This window comes from Ochotona princeps, chromosome 2 (assembly GCF_030435755.1).
Source record: "Ochotona princeps isolate mOchPri1 chromosome 2, mOchPri1.hap1, whole genome shotgun sequence".
Classification (NCBI taxonomy): Eukaryota; Metazoa; Chordata; class Mammalia; order Lagomorpha; family Ochotonidae; genus Ochotona; species Ochotona princeps.
Genome location: NC_080833.1, coordinates 105,593,425 through 105,612,542, shown reverse-complemented (window position 1 = coordinate 105,612,542; position 19,118 = coordinate 105,593,425). Strand labels below are relative to the sequence as shown.

The 19,118-nt window shown below is 49.6% G+C and overlaps 2 protein-coding genes across 4 annotated transcripts in view; both read right to left on the bottom strand.

Moving 5' to 3' along the window:
• Positions 1 to 303: 303 nt before the first annotated feature.
• On the bottom strand, positions 304 to 12,859 carry BNIPL (BCL2 interacting protein like). Of its 3 annotated transcripts, none has more exons than XM_058660226.1 (10): positions 12,373 to 12,859; positions 9,158 to 9,247; positions 8,597 to 8,661; positions 7,884 to 8,108; positions 2,913 to 3,095; positions 2,323 to 2,425; positions 2,019 to 2,150; positions 1,262 to 1,348; positions 998 to 1,096; positions 304 to 578 (listed from the first exon to the last, which is right to left on the bottom strand). In XM_058660226.1, the coding sequence occupies exons 1-10, from the start codon at positions 12,414 to 12,416 to the stop codon at positions 542 to 544; spliced, it is 1,065 nt and encodes a 354-aa protein (XP_058516209.1). In that variant the 5' UTR covers positions 12,417 to 12,859; the 3' UTR covers positions 304 to 541. The 3 variants fall into 3 exon arrangements, with proteins under 3 accessions (XP_058516209.1, XP_058516211.1, XP_058516210.1); XM_058660228.1 differs by having other exon boundaries at positions 9,158 to 9,243; XM_058660227.1 differs by lacking the exon at positions 998 to 1,096.
• Positions 12,860 to 13,372: 513 nt separating this feature from the next.
• The window catches only part of PRUNE1 (prune exopolyphosphatase 1), a 28,948-nt gene continuing 23,202 nt past the window's right edge, over positions 13,373 to 19,118 (bottom strand). Inside the window, exon 8 of the mRNA XM_058660225.1 lies at positions 13,373 to 15,247. Coding sequence (XP_058516208.1) covers positions 14,819 to 15,247 — 429 coding nt within the window. The 3' untranslated portion in view covers positions 13,373 to 14,818. The remainder of the gene's footprint in view (positions 15,248 to 19,118) is intronic.

Genomic DNA, 19,118 nt, shown 5'->3' with positions numbered 1-19,118 from the left:
TGGCAGTTTATTAACCGCTTAAAGGGCCAAATTCACCAAAGGGGACAACAGAGAACAGGTTTGAGAAAACACCCCTTCCCGGGCTCACAGGAGGCAGGGATGGCTGAGGAGCAAAGCTCACACACCGGCTCTTCACGGACTCCCAGCTCCCAGCAGGCTGGCTGGCTGGCTGGCTGGGGCAAGTCAGGCCCTGTCTGCTCCCCCGTACCCCTCGCGCTTCACCCCTCATAGAACGGCTGGAATCCCAAAGAGGCAGCATCACCGACCCTACTGTAACAGCAGAGGAAAATGGCGCCCAAAGAGGGGAAGTTGTTGGACTTTATAGTTAACATGGGGTTTAAAATTCAGGACTCTTCCCTGGCGGTGATGAGTGTCCCTCTAGGCTCAGCCTTCCACCCTGGGAGCAGGGTTATGTCCTTGGGAAGTGAAGATCCATTCAGGGGGAGCCTGGGGTTGAGCACCAGATAATTTACAGAACAGTCCAGAATTCTCAGGAGTGATGTGTCTGTGCTTGATTGTAAGCACTTTATCCAGCGCTATGCTAGGTGCCTCCCGAGCCATGGAGATTCCGGTCCAGCCTACGATTGAGAGAGAGACAACGGTTAAGGGGTAAGCCTTAGGCTTCTCTCGCTGATGGCAGCGTGCCAGATCATCACAAGAGCTGGAAGAGCTAGAGCTTGGGGTCATCATGTAGTGGCTTTTACCCCCTAGGACAGCCTCTCCCAGGCTCAGTCCTTCCTTCTTTCTAGGACTGGCCTCTGTGCTGTGGTAACTCTTCCTTCCTTGTTTCCTCTCGCTCTTCTATATAAACTTAGTGGTTTGTTCTTGAATGCAGAGGTGTGCTGAATTTCTTCTCTGTGTGGGTGAGGTATCCCAGATGTACCAAAGCAGTCTCTTAACTCCTTGACGTACCTCCCCACCCTCCTGGGCAATCACACAACACTGAGAAGAGGGGGAGGGGACCCCAAACCCTTTAGCCTGTCCACCCAGGACTCACTGTCTGACAGCTTCAGGGATGTGAACTTGGTCCAGGGAGATGAATTTGGCCAGCTCTCCCAGGCTGTCCAGAAAACGGATCTTTCGTGTGAACTTGGAACTGAAAAGACAGGATAAACCAGGTGTATTTTGTACTGGAAGGATAGAGGCTCTGGGGAAAAGGAAAGCCTCTAGATGAAGGCTGGAAAAAGGTGCCGGAGCCTGTCAGTGGTGACTTGGAAACAGGCATTGGGGAAAGGGAGCCTTGTCCCGAGCTGGTAGCTACCTGATGAAGGGCCGAAGCAGAGCCAGAAGTGCCTTCACATACCACGTGGCGTGCACAACCACCAGGGCGCGCAGGTTTTTCCGGAGCCTGAAGAATATGATGAGGTCATCCTACTTTTACCACCAGAACTAAAGATGCGGAACTTCCTTCACTTCTCTCAATTCTAGATTTCTCTGGTGATTGGGACGAATGCCCCAAATCCCTTTGATCGCACCCCCTTATCTAGCCCTCCACGCTTCCCATTTGAAGACAATCCTTCAAGATTGCTCCCTACTGCCCCTCTGCCAAGGGGCTTTTGGCACATTTCTCCACAGCCAAGACTGTTTATAAATGTCTAGGTGGGAGACGACCAGTAAGGAGGCAAGCAAGCAAAGGGGGCAGACTGGGGAGAGATCAGCAGTGTAAAAAGGAACATTAGGGGAAGAAAAGATGTAGGTCAGGGAGGAAAACCAAGAGGTCAAGAAGATGATGGAGATGTGGGAATGAAATGCAGGGTGAAATGCGAGTGGAGACTGGCCACGTGTGTCAAACCATGCCACCACATTCACCCACAGATCAATGCAACGTTACGTAAGGTCTAAAAGCATGCAGCCACTGCATGGTAACGGTGCGACTTGAAAAGCTGATGTCGTCCACTCTGCTTGAGGCTTAGAGAGGCTAGCCAAGGGACTCAGAGGGACAAAGGAACAAAGAAGAGACTACATGAAAGAAGAAAGAGAAGCCATGCACAGTGGTACCCTCGCACCCCGGGTCTCACCGCCGGTCCAGAGTGCGGTAACACTGGCGGATCCAGCCAAGAGGTGGGACCTGGGCCCTGCTTGTGCCTCCGCTCAGGTGGACCAGCACGTAGTTTTCAGCCACCAGCAACTCCAGAGTCCCCACCATATACCTGGTGGAGAGGGGGACGGAATGGGTGAGTAGGGCATTGGGTGAGGGGTTCATGTAGGGACAAGGAATATCATTGCCAGACCCTTCCCATCAGTACTGATCTTGGAAGGAGATTTTTCTAACTTTCTCGACCGGAACATCCACTCTCTAGCCCTTCAGGCCTTCCACCTCACCTAAACAAGTGCTCCATGATGTAGGCATAGTTGGGAATGCTGCCTCTGGGCAGATAGCAGGAAGCAAAGAGGATGACGGCATTGAGGCCATCACCATGGTAACCTAGGGAGGACAAAGGAAAAGTCCATACAAAAATGTCCTTGGAAAGACAAGATACTCTGAGGGTCTCTACAAGTTCTAGGAAGGATTTTTGTTATTGTTATTAAAGGCACATTCACAGAGAGAAGGAGAGACAGAAAGATCTTCCATCTGCTGGTTCACTCTCCAGATGTCTGCAACAGTCAGAGCCTAGTCAATCCAAAGCCAGCAGTCCCTTTGGGGTCCCCACGTGGGTGCAGGGTCCCAAGGCTTTGAGCCATCTCGACTGCTTTCCTAGACCGTAAGCAGGGAGCTGAATGGGAAGTGGAGTATCCAGGGAACGAACCAGTGCCCATATGGGATGCCAGCATGTGCAAGGTGATGATTCAGCCACTAGGCCATCACACCAGGCCCCAGAAAGATTTTTTGAGCCCAATAACTGAGTCTCCAGCCTAGCCCATTTAGTCCTGGACATCGCCATGCTCACCACAGCATTAACTCTAGCCATTACCTCCGTGAGACAGAACCTTCTTGTAGGGCTCAATGGCAGTCATGTCTACTCGCTGCTCCCACTGTCCTGTCCGGAACACCCGCCAGCGATGCCCATCCTCTCCAGCCACGTCCCACACGCAGCCGCGGCCGAGCCTTTCGGCAGCCTCACTGGCCCCCAGACCCTCTGCCCGGGGCAGCTCATCTGAAAAAGAAGGATGGGGAAAGACCCCCCAAGACAAGCTTCCCACCTTCAGTGTCTTCTAAATTTCCCAGATTTCTGCAGTTTATTATCCCTCAATATTTTCTCTTTATGTCTTTAGCCCCAGTTTGTCTAATCAACCCCCACCCCATTCCTTCCTGGTTTTTCTCCTGTGGCTCTTATTTATTTATTTATTTATTTATTTATTTATTTATTTATTTATTTTTCAAAGGCAGAATAGAGAGAGGGATCTTCCCTCTGCTAGTTCACTCCCCAAGTGGCTGTAACAGCTGGAACTGAGCCAATCCACACCTGGGAGCCAGAAGCTTCTTCCAGGTCTCCCACACTTGGAAACCTTCACTGCTTTCCCAGGCCACAAGCAGGGTGCTGGCTGGGAAGCTGAACACCTGGGATATGGACTGCTGTCCCTATGTGATCCCAACACTGCAGGCAGTGGGTTTTTCTGCTACTCCCACAGTGCCAGCTTCTCTCCTGTGGCTCTTTACCTTAATCTTTTCACCTGCATTACACCATGAAAGGTCTGTGGCTCTTGCCAGCATCGTGTGTGTGTGTGTGTTTTAAGGAGGGGGGCGATTCTTTGTCTTTACATGCTTTCTTCGGGGTGAGCTCATCTAGCCTGCTGTCCCCGTTACTGCCAGAAAGTTGAGGTCTCCCCAGTCTGCTTCTCTAAAGCATACTGACCGCCTAAAGTTGACCTCTCTACTTTGTATTTCCCCAGATTTATTTATTTGAAAGTTAGAGTTACTGGGCCCAGTGCAGTAGCCTAGTGGCTAAAGTCCTCACCTGGCATGCACCGGGATCCCATATGGGCACCGGTTCTAATCCCAGCTGCTCCACTAACATCCAGCATGCTGCTTGTGGCCTGAGAAAGCAGTGGAGGACAGCCCAAAGCCCTGAGATCCTGAACCCGAGTCGGAGACCAGGAAGAAGCTTCTGGCTCTTGGCTTCATATCAGCTCAACTCTAGCCACTGCAGCTGCTTGGGGAGTGAAGCAGCAAATGGAAGATCTTTCTCTCTGTATCTCTTTCTCTCTGCCTTTCCAATAAAAATAAATGAATCTTTGAAAAAAGAAAGAGTTACAGAGAAAGAAGGAAAGACAGAGACTCCTGCAACTACTGATTCACTCCCCAAGTGGCTACATGGCCAAGGCTAGGTTGGGCCATAGCTAGGAACTTCTGGGTCTTTCACATGGGAAACATTTGGCCATTTTCTACTACCTCCCAGGTGCATTAGCAGGGAGCTGGATTGGAGGTGGAGCAGCCAGGACTTGGTATGCCGAAGGTTAAGTGTCAGCTTAAGCAGCTGACCACAATGCCAGCTCCTCCCAGCTTCCTTTCTTGATGAACAACTCCACCCACCTTGCTGCAAGAGGAACTCTGCCATCTGACACTCTATTTTCTATCTGCTCTCAAACCAATTGTGCCGCACATTGTCTTCCATGCACCTCCATTGTAATCTGCTCTTTTCCTCACCACTGCCACAGTTCTGGCTTCCTGAACCTGTCTGGTCTATTTTCCTCCAATCCACCCTCAAGACAACAGTTTACAATTTTTTTTCCCTTGCTTTTTCTTTTCTTCTTCTTTTTTTTAAAGACTTATTTTTAGGGCCCAGAGCGGCGTGGCCTAGTAGCTAAAGTCCTCGCCTTGAATGCACCGGGATCCCATATGGGCGCTGGTTCTAATCTCAACAGCTCCACTTCCCATCCAGCTCCCTGCTTGTGGCCTGGGAAAGCAGTAGAAGAACAGCCCAAAGCCTTGGGACCCTGCACCAGTGTGGGAAATCTGGAGGAGGTTCCTGGCTCCTGGCTTTGGTTTGGCGCAGCACCGGCCGTTGCGGTCACTCGGGGAGTGAATCAACGGATGGAAGATATTCCTCTCTGTCTCTCCTCTCTGTGTATCTGACTTTGCAATAAAAATAAAATAAATTAAAAGATTTATTTTGATTGGAACGGCAGATCAGATTTATGGAGAGAAAGCTGTCCTTTGGACCCTGCATACACGAGGAAGACCTGAAAGAAGCTTGTGGCTCCTGGCTTCAGATTCGCTCAGCTCCAGCCACTGTGGCCACTTGCTAGGTGAACCAACGGATGGAACGTCTTTCTATCTCTCCTCCTCTCTGCACATCTGACTTTCCAATATAAATACATAAATCTTTAAAAAAGAAACTTTCCAAAATTCATCATTTTTTACAATTTTGGTTTTGTTTTGTTTCTTTTCTTCTCTTTTTTTGTTTCCTCATTGTTTACAAGATAAAATCCATGATCCTTAGTGTAGCAGCAAGGACCTCCATGATTTGACCACTGTCTATTTGTCTCAGCACTTTTTTGATGTTCTCACCTGCTTTCCTTCTTAAAAAAATGGAGATATATATATATATATATATAAATTTATTTGAAAGGCCAAGTTACGGAGGGGATTGAGATGGAGAGAGATTTTTTATCTTCTGGTTCTCTCTTTAAATGGCTCATTTGGGCTAGGTTGTCTTCCATGTGGGTTCAGGGGCCTAAGCACTTGGGTAATATTCCACTGGCTTGCCAGGCACATTAGCAGGGAGCTGAGTCGAAGGTGGAGCAGTCAGGACCCAATTCAATGACCACATGGGATGCTGGAATCCTAGGCAAAGACTTATCCCACTGTGACTTACCCCACTTACAATACTGGTTTCTCTGCTGTCCTTATCTAAATGAACATGTGACATACTTGGATTTCTCCATCATGCTATGGTAATACTTGAGCTATATTTCTTCTGCCTAGAACATTCTCTCCAGCTATGTGAGACGTGGGCTTCAGCTTCAATTTCTTGCCCCCAGCTAGCTCAGAATCTCCTGCTGTGCAAAGTCTTTCATAACATCTCTGGCAGATGGACGTATCTTTTTCTTCTTGCTGTCTATGTCTAGATCTGATTCACATGCAGACTGTAACCTTTCACTGCAGTTATTTGTGACTGGACTTGAGGTGGATTGTGGAGGGACACACATCGTGGTGCAGTGAATGAAGCTGCCACATAGGATGCCTGCGTCCCACATCTCAATGCAGTTCAGGTGTCAGCTGCTCTGCTTCTGATCTAGCTTTCTGTTAATGTACCTGGGAAGGCAGTGGATCATAGCCCAGGTTGTTTTGCCCCTGCCACCTGTAAGAGAGACCTGGATGGAGTTTTAGGTTCCTGGGATTGGCCTGGCCCAGCCCTGGCTGTTGTGCTCATTTAGAGGGTAAACCAACAAGAGGTTGGAAAAAGATTCTCTTTCTATTGCTCTGCCAATGAATAAATTTTTAAAAACTATATATATATATATATACATATATATATATATATATAAAATTGGAAAGGCAGATTACAGACAGAGGAAAAGACAGATCTTCTGTTCTCTGGTTTACTCTCCCAAGTGGCTGCAACAGCCAGAGCCGAGCCAATCCAAAGCCTGGAGCCAGGAGCTTCCTCCAGGTCTCCCACATGCGTGCAGGGTCTCAAGGCTTTGGGCCGTCTACGACTGCTTTCCCAGGCCACAAGCAGAGAGCTGGATGGGAAGTGGAGCTGCCAGGATTAGTACCGGCACGAATATGGGATCCTGGTTTATGCAAGATGAAGATTTAACCACTGAGCCATTGTGCGGGGTCCAGCAGGGTTTTTTTTTATTATTATTATTGCAAAGTCAGAAATAACAGACAAGAGGAGAGACAGAGAAGATCTTCCGTCCGATGATTCACTCCCCAAGTGACCACAATGGCCACTGCTGCGCCAATCCGAAGCCAGGAGCCAGGAACTCTCTCCAGATCTCCCATGTGGCCCAAAAGCCTTGGGACCCTGTACCCGCGTGGGAGACCCGGAAGAGCTCCTGGCTTCGGACTGGCTCAGCTCCAGCCGTTGCGGCTGCTTGGGGAGTGAACCATAGGATGGAAGATCTTCCTCTCTGTCTCTCTGTCTCTCCTCCTCTCTGTATATCTGCCTTTACAATGAAAATAAATCTTAAAAAAAAAAGAGAGAGAAAAGGAAGAAAGACAGAGTGAGATCTTCCATTTGCTAGTTCATTCCCCAAATGGCCACCATTGGCTGGCCTTGGACCAGGCACAAGCAGGAGCTTGTTCTAGATTTCCCATGTGGATGCAGGGGCCCAGGCGCTTGGGCCATCCTCCACTGCCACCCCAGGCCTGTTAGCAGGGAGCTGGATCAGAAATGGAGCAGCCAGAACCTTTGAAAAGGCAGCTTTCCCCACTACAGCACAGCACTGGCCCCTCTCTTATTTATCTTTATAATCCCTGTCCCAATTCAGTGATAATATGTAGCAGTCAAGTTTCCCTTAATCATTCAAGGATTGCACTCCTCTCCTTCCTGCTCTCACAGTGGACCTGTAAGCTCTACTTAGGGGAAGTGGTTTAGTTCCTGCTGGGGGCACTGCATTTTATATCACAATATCTGGTGCAAGTCCTGGCTACTTTAGTTGTGATCCAGCTTCCTGCCAGCGGGCATCCTGAGAGGCTGTAGATGATGGCTCAAGTACTTGGGTTCCTGCTACCCACGTGGGAAGCTCTTGACTTCTACCTGGCCGGCCCTGACTGTTGCAAATTTTGAGAAGAGCAAACCAGAGACTGGAAGACCTCTCTCTACCTGCCCTTCAAATAAAATGAGAAGATAAGTTCTATTTTTCCTTTCCAGGGAAACTCATTTTGTTGGCTTTGGCTTTTCCTCTTCAGGTACTAGCTCTAACTTCAGTACCATCAAATCCATCCTAGGATCCCACTCATCCAGCCTGGCCCCCCCGGGTTTGCCTCTTACCTTCCCATTCAAATTCATGCCCACTGTCCAGCTGCTCTGAGTCTGAGGGTGTCTCCAACTCCTCCACTTCCAGGTCAGAACTGCCATCCGATGAGGAAGGTGCAGAGTGGTTGGGGGAAGCTCCGCTGCCTCCCGGTCCCTGGGTCAGACTGAGCTGCAGCTGTGGGGCAGACAGTCGCTTCCGCATGGGGCGAGCACCACACAAAGATAAGGTGCTGGGGGTACCTGGGATTGGAGAAAGGGAGGGAGGGCAGACCAACCAATCAACCTGAGACATGTGTGTGTGGTGGGGTAGGGGTGAGGGGGAGTCACAGTTCTTATATGATACAGGGGACATCAGGGAAAGACGAAACAGGTCTGTGACAGGATGGCCCAGTTTGTTTTTTCCCTTTGAAAATGCAGATTTACAGAGAGAAGGAGAGACAAGAGATTTCTTCCATCTGCTGATTCATTCCCCAAATGGCCATAAAGACTTAGAACTAAGCTGATCTGAAGCCTGGAGCCAGGAGCTTTTTCATGGTCTCCCATGTGGACGCGGGATTCCAAGGCCATGGGCCATCCTCCACTGCTTTCCCAGGTCATAAGCAGGGAGCTGGATGGAAAATGGAACAGCTGGGACACGAACTGGTGCCCGTACGGAATACTGGTACTAGGAGGTCGAGGATTACCCTGTTGAGATATCATACCAACCCCCCAGTTTTTTCTTCCCTTACCCGCCTGGGAGTTTCTTTGAGGGTCTTCAGGATCTTCAGAAGGACCCATCTCCTCAGGAAGCAATCTAGAGCGGGAAAGATGAAAGGACTATGTGTCCATAACAGCCGAAGGAATCAAGCCAGGTGACAGTCTCTCAGTCCCTTCTCCCTGGAATGCTTGGGTCACCTCTGTTTCCTTTTTACAATTATATTTTTATTTTTTCTTATTTGGGAAGACACAGAGAGAAATGGAGAAAGCTCCACCCAGTTGTTCACTCCCCACCAGGGCTGAGCCAGGTGGAAGCCAGGAACCTGGAGCTGCATCTGGGTTCCCCATGTGAGTGGCAGGGGTACAAGCACCTGAGTCATGCTGCCCAGTGTGCACACTAGTTGGAAGCTGGCTGGCAAGCGGAGCAGCGGGCTCGAATAAGAGCCTCCTAACATGGGATGCAGGCATTGGAGGCAATCATGTAACAACCGCACAGACTCCTTCCCCTTTGCTCTCCTGTTGGCATCTCTTCAAGTTTGCTGTTTCTGCCTACTTCCAGTTGTGGCCATCCTGCCCTTCCCCAGCCTACTCACCGAGGGAATTCTTCATCCTGCCATTCTTCCTTCAGCTCCAGTTCCCCAAAGCTCAGGGCTGTTCCTGGTTCTGCAGCTTCTGCATCCTTCCTGACCCCAAGATCATCCCCGGGAGGAGAGATGGTCACGAGACAGCTGAGACAATGACTTTTTTTTTTGTAAGAGTATTTGAAAGGCAGAGTTACACCAGAAAAGCAGGGATCTTCCTTCCAGGGGTTCACTCCTCAAATGTCCACGATGGCTAGGGATGGGGCTGGGCCACAGTCAGGAGCCTCGTATGGTTCTCTCATGTTGGTGAAGAAGCCCAAGCACTTGGGCTATTTTCTATTACTTTCACAGGCCGTTAGCAGATGACTGGATAGAAAGTGGAACAGCTAGGACTCAAACTGGTATCCATATGAGATGCCAGCATTGCAGGCAGCAGCTTTACCCGTTGTTCCAGAACACCCACTCCCTAGTCAGTGTCTTTTTTTTTTTAAGATTTATTTATTTTTATTTCATTTTTATTTAAAGCAAGATCTTCCGTCCGATGGTTCACTCCCCAAGCAGAGATATACAGATATACAGAGAGGAGGAGAGACAGAGAGGAAGATCCTTCATCCAATGATTCATTCCCCAAGTGACTGCAATGGCTGGTGCTGTGCTGATCTGAAGCCAGGAGTCAGGAACCTCCTCTAGGTCTCCCATGTGGGTGCAGGGTCCCAAAGCTTTGGGTCGTCCTCGACTGCTTTGCTAGGCCACAAACAGGGAGCTGGATGGGAAGTGGGGCTGTTGAGATTAGAGCCAGCGCCCATATGGGATCCCGGTGCATTCAAGGCGAGGACTTTAGCTGCTAGGCCACCGTGCTGGGCCCCCTAGTCAGTGTCTTAAGGGAACTGGACAGTGGGTTGGAGACAATGAAGGTGGATAGGGCAGGTGTCACGGGGCATTAGACCAAGCTTATGGGTGCTACTTTGGGTCCAGGCTGCCCCACTTCCCATCCACCTCCGTTTGTGGTCTGGAAAAATTGTAGAGGTTGGCCCAAGTACACTCTGCACCCATCTGGGAGACCTGGAAGAAGCTCCTGGTTCTTGGCTTCCGATCGGCTTAGCTTTGGCCGTTGTGATTTTAGGGGAGTGAACCAGTGGATGGAAGAGCTCTCTCTGTGTAACTCTGCCTTTCCAATAACAATAAAATTAAAAAAAATTTTTTAAAGATTTTTTTTTTAATTGAAAAGTCAGATTTACAGAGAGAAAGAAAAGGAAAGACAGAAAGATTTTTCATCCACTGATTTACTCCCAAGGTGGCCACAACAGCTGTGGTTGAGCTGATCCGAAGCCAGGAGCTTCTTTCAGGTCTCACACTCAGATGCAGGATCCCAAGGCTTTGGGCTGTCCTCCACTGCTTTCCCAGGTCACAAGCAGGGAGCTGGATGGGAAGTGGAGCAGCTGGGACACAAACCAGTGTCCAAATGGGATCCTAGTGCATGCAAGGCAAGGATTTAACCATTGAGCCATCGCATCAGGCCCAGTAAACATTCCAAAAAAAAAAAAAAAAAAAAAGCATATAAAAAGCACAAAGCACTTTACAAAAGCACCGAGGAACCAGGAGCTTCTTCCTTCTTTATGGAGGATCTCCCCACTCCTCCCCACCCCGTCACCATGGGCAGGGGCCGATACCCTCTGTTGCATTTGGGATCAAGGAAAGCTAATCATCACTTCGCCACTAACAGCACTTGGCTCTGCTTGCCAAGTTGGCTGGAGAGATGTCCCATATTATAACTGGCTGGAACCCAGGCAGACGCACCCAGGTATGACTGGCAGAGGTGGAGATGGTGGCACTTAGTCAGGCCTGCCTTTCCTTGCTGTGCTGGGGAGTGGCCAGGGGAAAACATGGCTGAGGTGCAGAGATAGACAAAGAAGGCAAGGAAGGAGGGAGAGACTTGCTGGGAAAAAAAAACCTATGCTTGAACTGAGATCTGGGTCAGCTTTCCTGATGGCCATTCTGGAGGGTGGAAGACTGTAAAGAAGGTCCAGGGTGGTGGCTTAGCACGTTAATCTGCTGCCTGCAACACTGGCAGTCTACAAGGGTGCCAGTTTGATTCCTGGCTGCTCCACTTCTGATCCAGCTCTTGTTAATGTGACTAGGAAACAGAATGAAGGAAGGCCCAACTGCTTGGCAACCTGAACCCATGTCACATGGGAGACCTGGAAGAAGCTCCTGACTCCTAGCTTCTGCCTGGCCCAGCCCTGGCCATTGTAGCCATTTGCGGAGTAAAGTAAATCAGCAGACATAACAAGATCTCTCAGTTTCCCTCTCTAACTATGACTTTCAAATACAGAAAAATAAACACAATTCTTTTAAAAAGAACAGAATGGGCCCAGCACAGTGGCCTAGTGGCTGAAGTCCTTGCCTTAAACGTGCCGGGATCCCATATGAGCGCCGGTTCTAATCCCGGCAGCTCCACTTCCCATCCAGCTCCCTGCTTGTGGCCTGGGAAAGCAGTAGAGGACGGCCCAAAGCCTAGACACCCTGCACCCGCGTGGGAGACCTGGAGAAGGTTCCTGGTTCCTGGCTTCAGATTGGCACAGCACTGGCCGTTGCGCTCACTTGGGGAGTGAATCATTGGATGAAGGATCTTCCTCTCTGTCTCTCCTCCTCTCTGTAAATCAGATTTTGCAATAAAAAAATAAATCTGAAGAAAAAAAAAAAAGAACAAGGACTGATTTAGCAGTTATAAAATACAGGAAGCACATCTATATTATCTATATTAAAAGGCAGACAGAGCTCTCCATTTGCTGGTTCATCTTCCAAATATCCATAACAAGCAGGACTGGGTCAGGCAGAAGGCAGGAGCCTGGAACTCCATCTGGGTCTCCCACATGAGTGGCAGGGACCCAAGGACTTGAGTCACCCCTGGTGCTTTCCTGGGGTGTGTGCATTAGCAGGAATCTAGAATGCACAGCTAAAACTCACAAACCCAGACACCCTACATGGGGTGAAGTTACCCCGAGAGGCAGCTTAACTGAAGGTCCAGCCTGCATTGTGTTTGAAGCCAGGGGATTACCCCGGGATGCCCCTGTCCCTCAGTCCCAGGGCACATGGGCTAAAGCCAGCCGTATTTCTCACTCGTCCCCTTTCTTCCAGCAAGCCCTGGAATTTGGTCTGCCGAGAGAGGGAAAGTGGGAAAGTCCCAAGACTTTCCTCTCCCTGTCCCGCGTCAGGTCTCTACTTACCTGAGGTCTGACTCCATCTTTCCTGCCTCTTGGGTAGTTCCCATCTTCACGGCCTTCCTCCTGGACACTCAGTTACTGGGGAGCTGCTCCTTCCAGCCAATACTGCTTTTACCCCCTTTTTCTGCCTTAGCTTGTTGTTGCTCTTGCCTCCAAAGAGGGAGGTGTGAGAGGGAGGTAACCTCCTCTTCAAACAGGTTTTGCCACCTCCCTTCCCAAGAAGCAGGTTTGCCCAAAAGAGAAACCCTGCCCACTGCGTGGGTGCGGGCTTTGGGGCAGAGAGAGCATTTTTTTTTAGGATGGCTAGTCATAGGGGGTTTAGGAAAACAGTTGCTTCTCCTTTTGACTTTCTGGAAGCTGTGTTAAAAATTTTACTTATTTAAAAAGGCAAAGTAATAGGAAGGAAGACAGAAAAATATCTTTCATTTGCCGGTTCACTTCCCATATGACTACATCAGCTGGAGAGCAGGCCAGATCCAAGCCAGGAACCAGAAACTCCATCCACGTTTCCCTGGGCGGACAGATGGCAGGGCCCCAAGCACGTGGGCCATCTTCTGCTGCTTTCCCAGGCACACGAGCAGGGAGATTGGTCTTCTATCGCTTTTCCCAAATCAAAATATCAGGAAGTTGGATCTGAAAAGCAGCAGCTGGGATTTGAACTTGTGCCCATTTAGGGAAGTTTTTATTTGCTACACTACAACACTGCCCCTGCTCCTTTTTTTTTTTTTTTTTTTAAGAAAAAGGCCAGAGTGGTAACCATTTTAGTTGAAATCATTTCCACAATCTTGGGCCTTGAGGAAAACTGGGGAGACAGAAGTATGTAGCAAAGGAGGGTTCTGGTAGAAGAAGCCAATTGAAGGACAAGGACGAGGGGAGGGAGAAGCTTGCCTCCTCCTCCCACAAGGAGCTGTCAGATGGCCTTCTACACAATGGGAAGAAGCGGGCTGACACGATGGCTGCACGGGAGGGCATGACCACAGCAGTAAAAACGACACCGTCAGACTCAGAGCAGGAAAAAGCATTTAATACTTTAACAAAATGTAAAATGAAGTACCAAGTTACAAAACAAATTCCTTTGGTTCAGTGATCACATACCACTACTTTGTCCACATGGCTACAGATACCAAACCCTTCAAGTCAGACTGTCCCCCTCGTACCAGAAGATTTCACACCAAAACCATCACATACCCCCACTGCCCGGAGAACATGGCTGGCAGCTAACATGCAATACAACTGCTGGGTAGGGACGGGGGTAGGGGGAGACTACTGATTGTTTTGAAGAAAAAAAAAAAAAGGCGACTCTACACATGCAGAAGGAGTCAACAGGACCGAGCTTTGTGCACGGCCACTAGGGGATCACAAACCACACCTCTGAACATGCTACATGAGGCTAAGTCCCTCGGTACACTCACACAGAAGACAGACAAGCTAGCTACACTCTGCACTCCCAGGGAAAACAGAAAGAAAAAAAATAAATACAGAGGAGAGGAAAGGATGGTGGCCAAGGTGCACCACAGAACAGCGGGGAGCACTAAGACCCACCCGGTGCTCCAGCTGGGAAAATGAGGCCTCGGGCAGGCAGTCTCACCTAACAACACACTGCTTGTGGCAGGCTATATGAGAGTTCCATAGTCCTCTGAACCTGGACAAGAAGAAGAGGGACATGAGATGGACAGACCTGCTCAGGCGGGGGCCGGGCCCAGGGCCTTGGCCCCAGCTCTGCCCGCTGTGGGAAGAGTGTCTTGTGTGCAGGCTGCCATGGGCTCTGCAGGGCTCCTTGTGGCAGCTCTGGGACGCAGGGATTAAAGAAGCAGTCAATCATCCCTGCTCAGGGCAGGAGAAAAAGGCTTCCAGTCTGCTCGCAGGCACGGTAAGACCTGAGAGTCCCTGTGTGTTCAGGAAAGAAACTGCCATGTTGGCACGAAGCACCCACTGACTCTGGGTCGGAGCTGGATATCAGCAGAGTGCGGCTGAGAATCAAGAGTTGTTTCCAATGCATTCTTCGAGACCTTGCTAAATGCAGACATTCTGTAAATATTTTCCCAAACAAGCGAACAGAACAATGCAAGGAGACAATCACTTTGGTTGGTGAGCACTTGGTTCCACCACAGGCCCTACAGAGGGCACTTTAGGAGTCTCCGTTCTTTATTCCACCCTGCTACGGCTGTGGGTGCTGCCGTATCATGCCCTTGGCCAAAGAAATGCAAGAGTCAGTGCAGACTTAAAACATACCAGTGAATAACAGAACTGACCCAGTGGAAGCTTGGAGGGATTAGGCAGAAGGTCACTCTCCCAGCAGCTACTTTCTTTCCCCTCCCCGTTATACAAGAACACCGGACCAGACCCCCAAATGATGAGACAGAACTGCTGAAACCACCCAACCTCTCACAACATGCATCGGGGGGCGGCTCCAGCCACCTCACCCAGCGTCCCCCTCCCTCCCTGGCAGTCACTTCTTTGACAGGGAGGTGGTGGCAGACTGCGACAGCGAGATCTGACTGCACTTTTCAAAGACGGCCTCAGCCGAGAGCTTGGGTAGTCCTTGATCCAGAGGGCACTCGTCCACCAAGCTGTTCATGGGTGTCGGGGGCAGTGGGGGGTCCTCCTCATCTTGACTCAGTCCAGCAATCAGGGAGTTCCCGGCCCTGTCCGATTCCTTGTCCACCTGCTCCCGGGACACACCTGCTGTCTCCGGGTGTCCCGGAGGGGTCTGCATGGAGTCAGAGTACGCTGACAGGGCTTCCTGGAGCACAGGCAGGAGCTTCTTTCGAGAAACCTGCGTGTTGCCTTGAAGATAAGCCTGCAGGTCAGTGTGGGTGCTTGGAAGAGGGGTCAGCTTCAGGGGTGGAGACTGAGAGCGTTCCAGAACATCACAGAGCTGCAGTGGAGAGACAAAATGGGGGAATGAGACACAGCCCGGGGTGGGGGGAGGCAAAGCAGTGAGGCTTCCTTTAGAGAATAAAAAAATTTCAAGTTATTTGAATAGATTTACTTGAAAGGCAGACTTACAGAGAGAAGAACACACACACATACCCCTAAATTCCATTTATTGGTTCAAATGGCTAAAATGGCCAAGATCCAGGAGATTCTCTGGGTTTCCCATGTTGGTACTAGGGGCCCATGACTTGGGGCATGCTCTGTTGTCTTCCCAGGCACATTAGCAGGGAACTGGATTGGAAGTGGAGCAGCCAGAACTCAAACTGGCACCCATATGGGATTGCAACATTGCACATAGCAGCCCTCCAAAACTTAAGTCATTCAGAGTTTTGAGTTATTACTTGCAAGAAAGGATATATAACTTACAACCTCAGTTCATACACTTAATTTTAGCATTAAGAAAACCAAAGCTCGGGCCCAGTGGCGTGGCCTAATGACTTAAGTCCTCGCCTTGAACGCCCCGGTATCCCATATGGGTGCTGGTTCTAATCCCGGTGGCTCTGCTTCCCATCCAGCTTCCTGCTTGTGGCCTGGGAAAGCAGTTGAGGACAGCCCAAAACCTTGGGATCCTGCACCCACGTGGGAGACCTGGAGGAGGTTCCTGGCTCCTGGCTTCAGATTGGCACAGCACCGGCCATTGTGCTCACTTGGGGAGTGAATCATCGGATGGAAAATCTTCCTCTCTGTCTCTCCTCCTCTCTCTATATCTGACTTTGTTATGAAAATAAATCTTAAAAAAAAAAACCAAAGCTCAGAAAAATTCAGTTTCTTAGGAAAAATAATATAGGTGATGACAAGTCATCTAACAGGATCCAGGTCCCCAGCTCCTAACCTAATGTTTCCAAGGATATACCTGTATTCAGGAACTTGAATTCTGATTTTAGATGAAACCACGATGTATTTAGAGGTCAGGAGAAGAACTCTGGCAGAAATAGGGCCAGGCACAATGGCTCAACTGGCTAATGCTCCAGCGCTAAATGTCAGCATCCCATATGGGTGCTGACTGTGTCCTAGCAGCACCACTTCCCATCCAGCTCCCTGCTTGTGGCCTGCAAAAGCAGTAGAGGATGGGCCCAGCGGCGTGGCCTAGCGGCTAAAGTCCTCGCCTTGAACACACCGGGATCCCATATGGGTGCCGGTTCTAATCCCGGCAGCTCCACTTCCCATCCAGCTCCCTGCTTGTGGCCTGGGAAAGCAGTCGAGAACGGCCCAAGGCTTTGGAACCCTGCACCTGCATGGGAGACCTGGAAGAGGTTCCAGGTTCCTGGAATCGGATCAGCACGCACCGGCCCGTTGCGGTTCACTTGGGGAGTGAAACATCGGATGGAAGATCTTCCTCTCTGTCTCTCCTCCTCTCTGTATATCTGGCTTTCCAATAATAATAAATCTTTAAAAAAAAAAAAGCAGTAGAGGATGCCCCAAAGCCTTGGGACCCTGCACGCCTGTGGGAGACCCAGAAGCTCCTGGTTCCTGGCTTCAGATCAGCTCAGCTCTGGCCTTTGCAGACATTTGGGGAGTGAGTTAGCAGATGCAAGATTTTTCTGTCTGTCTCTCCTTCTCTCTCTAAATCTGCCTGTCCAAATAAAAATAAATAAACCTTTTTTAAAAAAGAATTATTTATTTTTATTGGAAAGGCCAATATACAGAGAAGAGCAGAGACAGAGATCTTCCGTCCAATGATTCACTCCCCAGGTGACCACAAAGGCTGCAGCTGATCCAATCAGAAGCCGGGAACCAGAAACCTCTTCTGGGTCTCCCACATGGGTGCAGGATCCCAAGGCATTGGGTCATCCTCAACTGCCTTCCCAGGCCACAAGCAGGGAGCTGGATGGGAAGTGGGGCTGCCGGGATTAGAACCAGCGCCCATATGGGATCCTGGGGCGTTCAAGGCGAGGACTCTAGCCGCTAGGCCACGCCGTTGGAACTGTGAAGTCATTTCTTATGGTCACAGCACTTTTTCTTTCATAATACGAACTAAGAAGCGCCACTGTCTGGGGCTAGCACGGGTAAAGCTGCCACCTGAGATGTTGGAATCCCAAATGGGTGCCTGTTCGGGTCCCAGCTCCCTACTAATGTGCTTGGGAGAGCAGTGGAGGATGGTGAAATGCTTGGGTCCCTGTACCCTTGTGGGGGGAACTGGAAGAAGTTCCTGCTTCCTGGTTGCTGCAGCTATTTAGAGAGCAAACCAGAAGATAGAAGATTTTTTCCTCTTTTTCTGTTTGTGCCTTTCAAATAAAATAAATGAATAAATAAATGAATAAAATTTAAAAACACAGGCTATTGACCATCAGTTGGTAACCCATGCGTGTTATTAAGGCTCCACGCACCAAGTCCATCGCTGCCAGACAGCTAACAAGTGGCACCCGTGTACAGGGACTTGAAAGAAGACAGAAAGTGAGACGGAGACCCCTCCACAAAAAGAGGTTATGCTGTTGTCTCTTTAGAAGTTCCTGATGAATCCTGGGCCCGGTGCTGTGGCCTAGCAGCTAAAGTCCTCACCTTGAATGCCCCAGGATCCCGTATGGGTGCCAGTTCTAATCCCGTCAACTCCACTTCCCATCCAGCTCCCTGCTTGTGGCCTGGGAAAGCAGTTGAGGACGGCCCAAAGCCTTGGGATCCTGCACCCGCGTGGGAGACCCGGAAGAAGCTCCTGGCTTCGGATTGGATCAGCTTCAGCCATGGCGGCCTCTTGGGGAGTGAATCTTCGGATGGAAGATCTTCCTCTCTGTCTCTCCTCCTCTCTGTATATCTAACTTTGTAATAAAAATAAATAAATCTTAAAAAAAAAAAAGAAGTTCCTGATGGATCCTCCAAAAAACTGCGGGTTCCCATATGGCTCATCCGGTCTTGGAAATGCAGCAGCTCCTTTCAATACAACCCTGCTGCTGGAGAAGATGGAATCCCCAGTGGAACTGCCTCCAAGAGTGGAAAAACTTGATTTACTTACAGATAAGAATGTTCATAAATGAGAATTGCTAAAAAAAATACATAAAAAACAGGCACCATCTGCTGAACCGCTTATTTTATGCCCAGCAGTGGACTTTAAACCTGGTACTGTCTAATGATCTCAGCAGGTATTACTGTGCCATTTACAGACTCAGAGTCAAATGATTTGCCTTAGATTGAAAGGCAGATAAGTGGCCACCCAGGACAGAAAGGCATGTTTCTCTGACTTTAAATGCCAGTGTTCTTTCTACAACTCCAAACTACCTCCTGCAGAGGAAAAGCATATTTGTCTCCAGGAGCCTGGGGCGGGGTGGAGTGGGGGAGGAAGACAAAGATGAAGATAAAGGGGACAACTAGGCAGTCCCTGCACTGACTGCCTTAAGCCCACTTTTAAATTCTTCCCTGGCTAATCAGTAACCAAAAGAAGAGAAGAGGAGGAAGTTGCAAGGGTGGCCAAATGGAAGGTCAGGAAAAAACCAAAAACCAAAACCAAAACCAAAACCAAAACCAAAAAACTAAACCCTGATCCCAGGCCCCTTCTCCACACAGCTGGTGCCATATGGAACCACTGTGAGTAGCAGAAAAGTCTCAGCGCTCCTCCTTTCCAAGGCGGGCGAGCGAACAAGACAGAGAAGAGCTGCTTTTCCAGCATGTGAAATGAACGATTCACACTGCAGTTAAGCAGGTTTAAAACAGTTCCGTCTAGCCAAACTTCAAGTTCCACCTAAAGCAGAATGTGCGCCTCTGCCATCCCCTTTCCTTGCTGTGTGATGAAGGCTATTCACAGACACAGAGAACAGAACAGCAAAACAAAAACCAGCCAGAAGTGGTGTGGCACACAGGGGCACACGGGTGGGCAAGGCCCC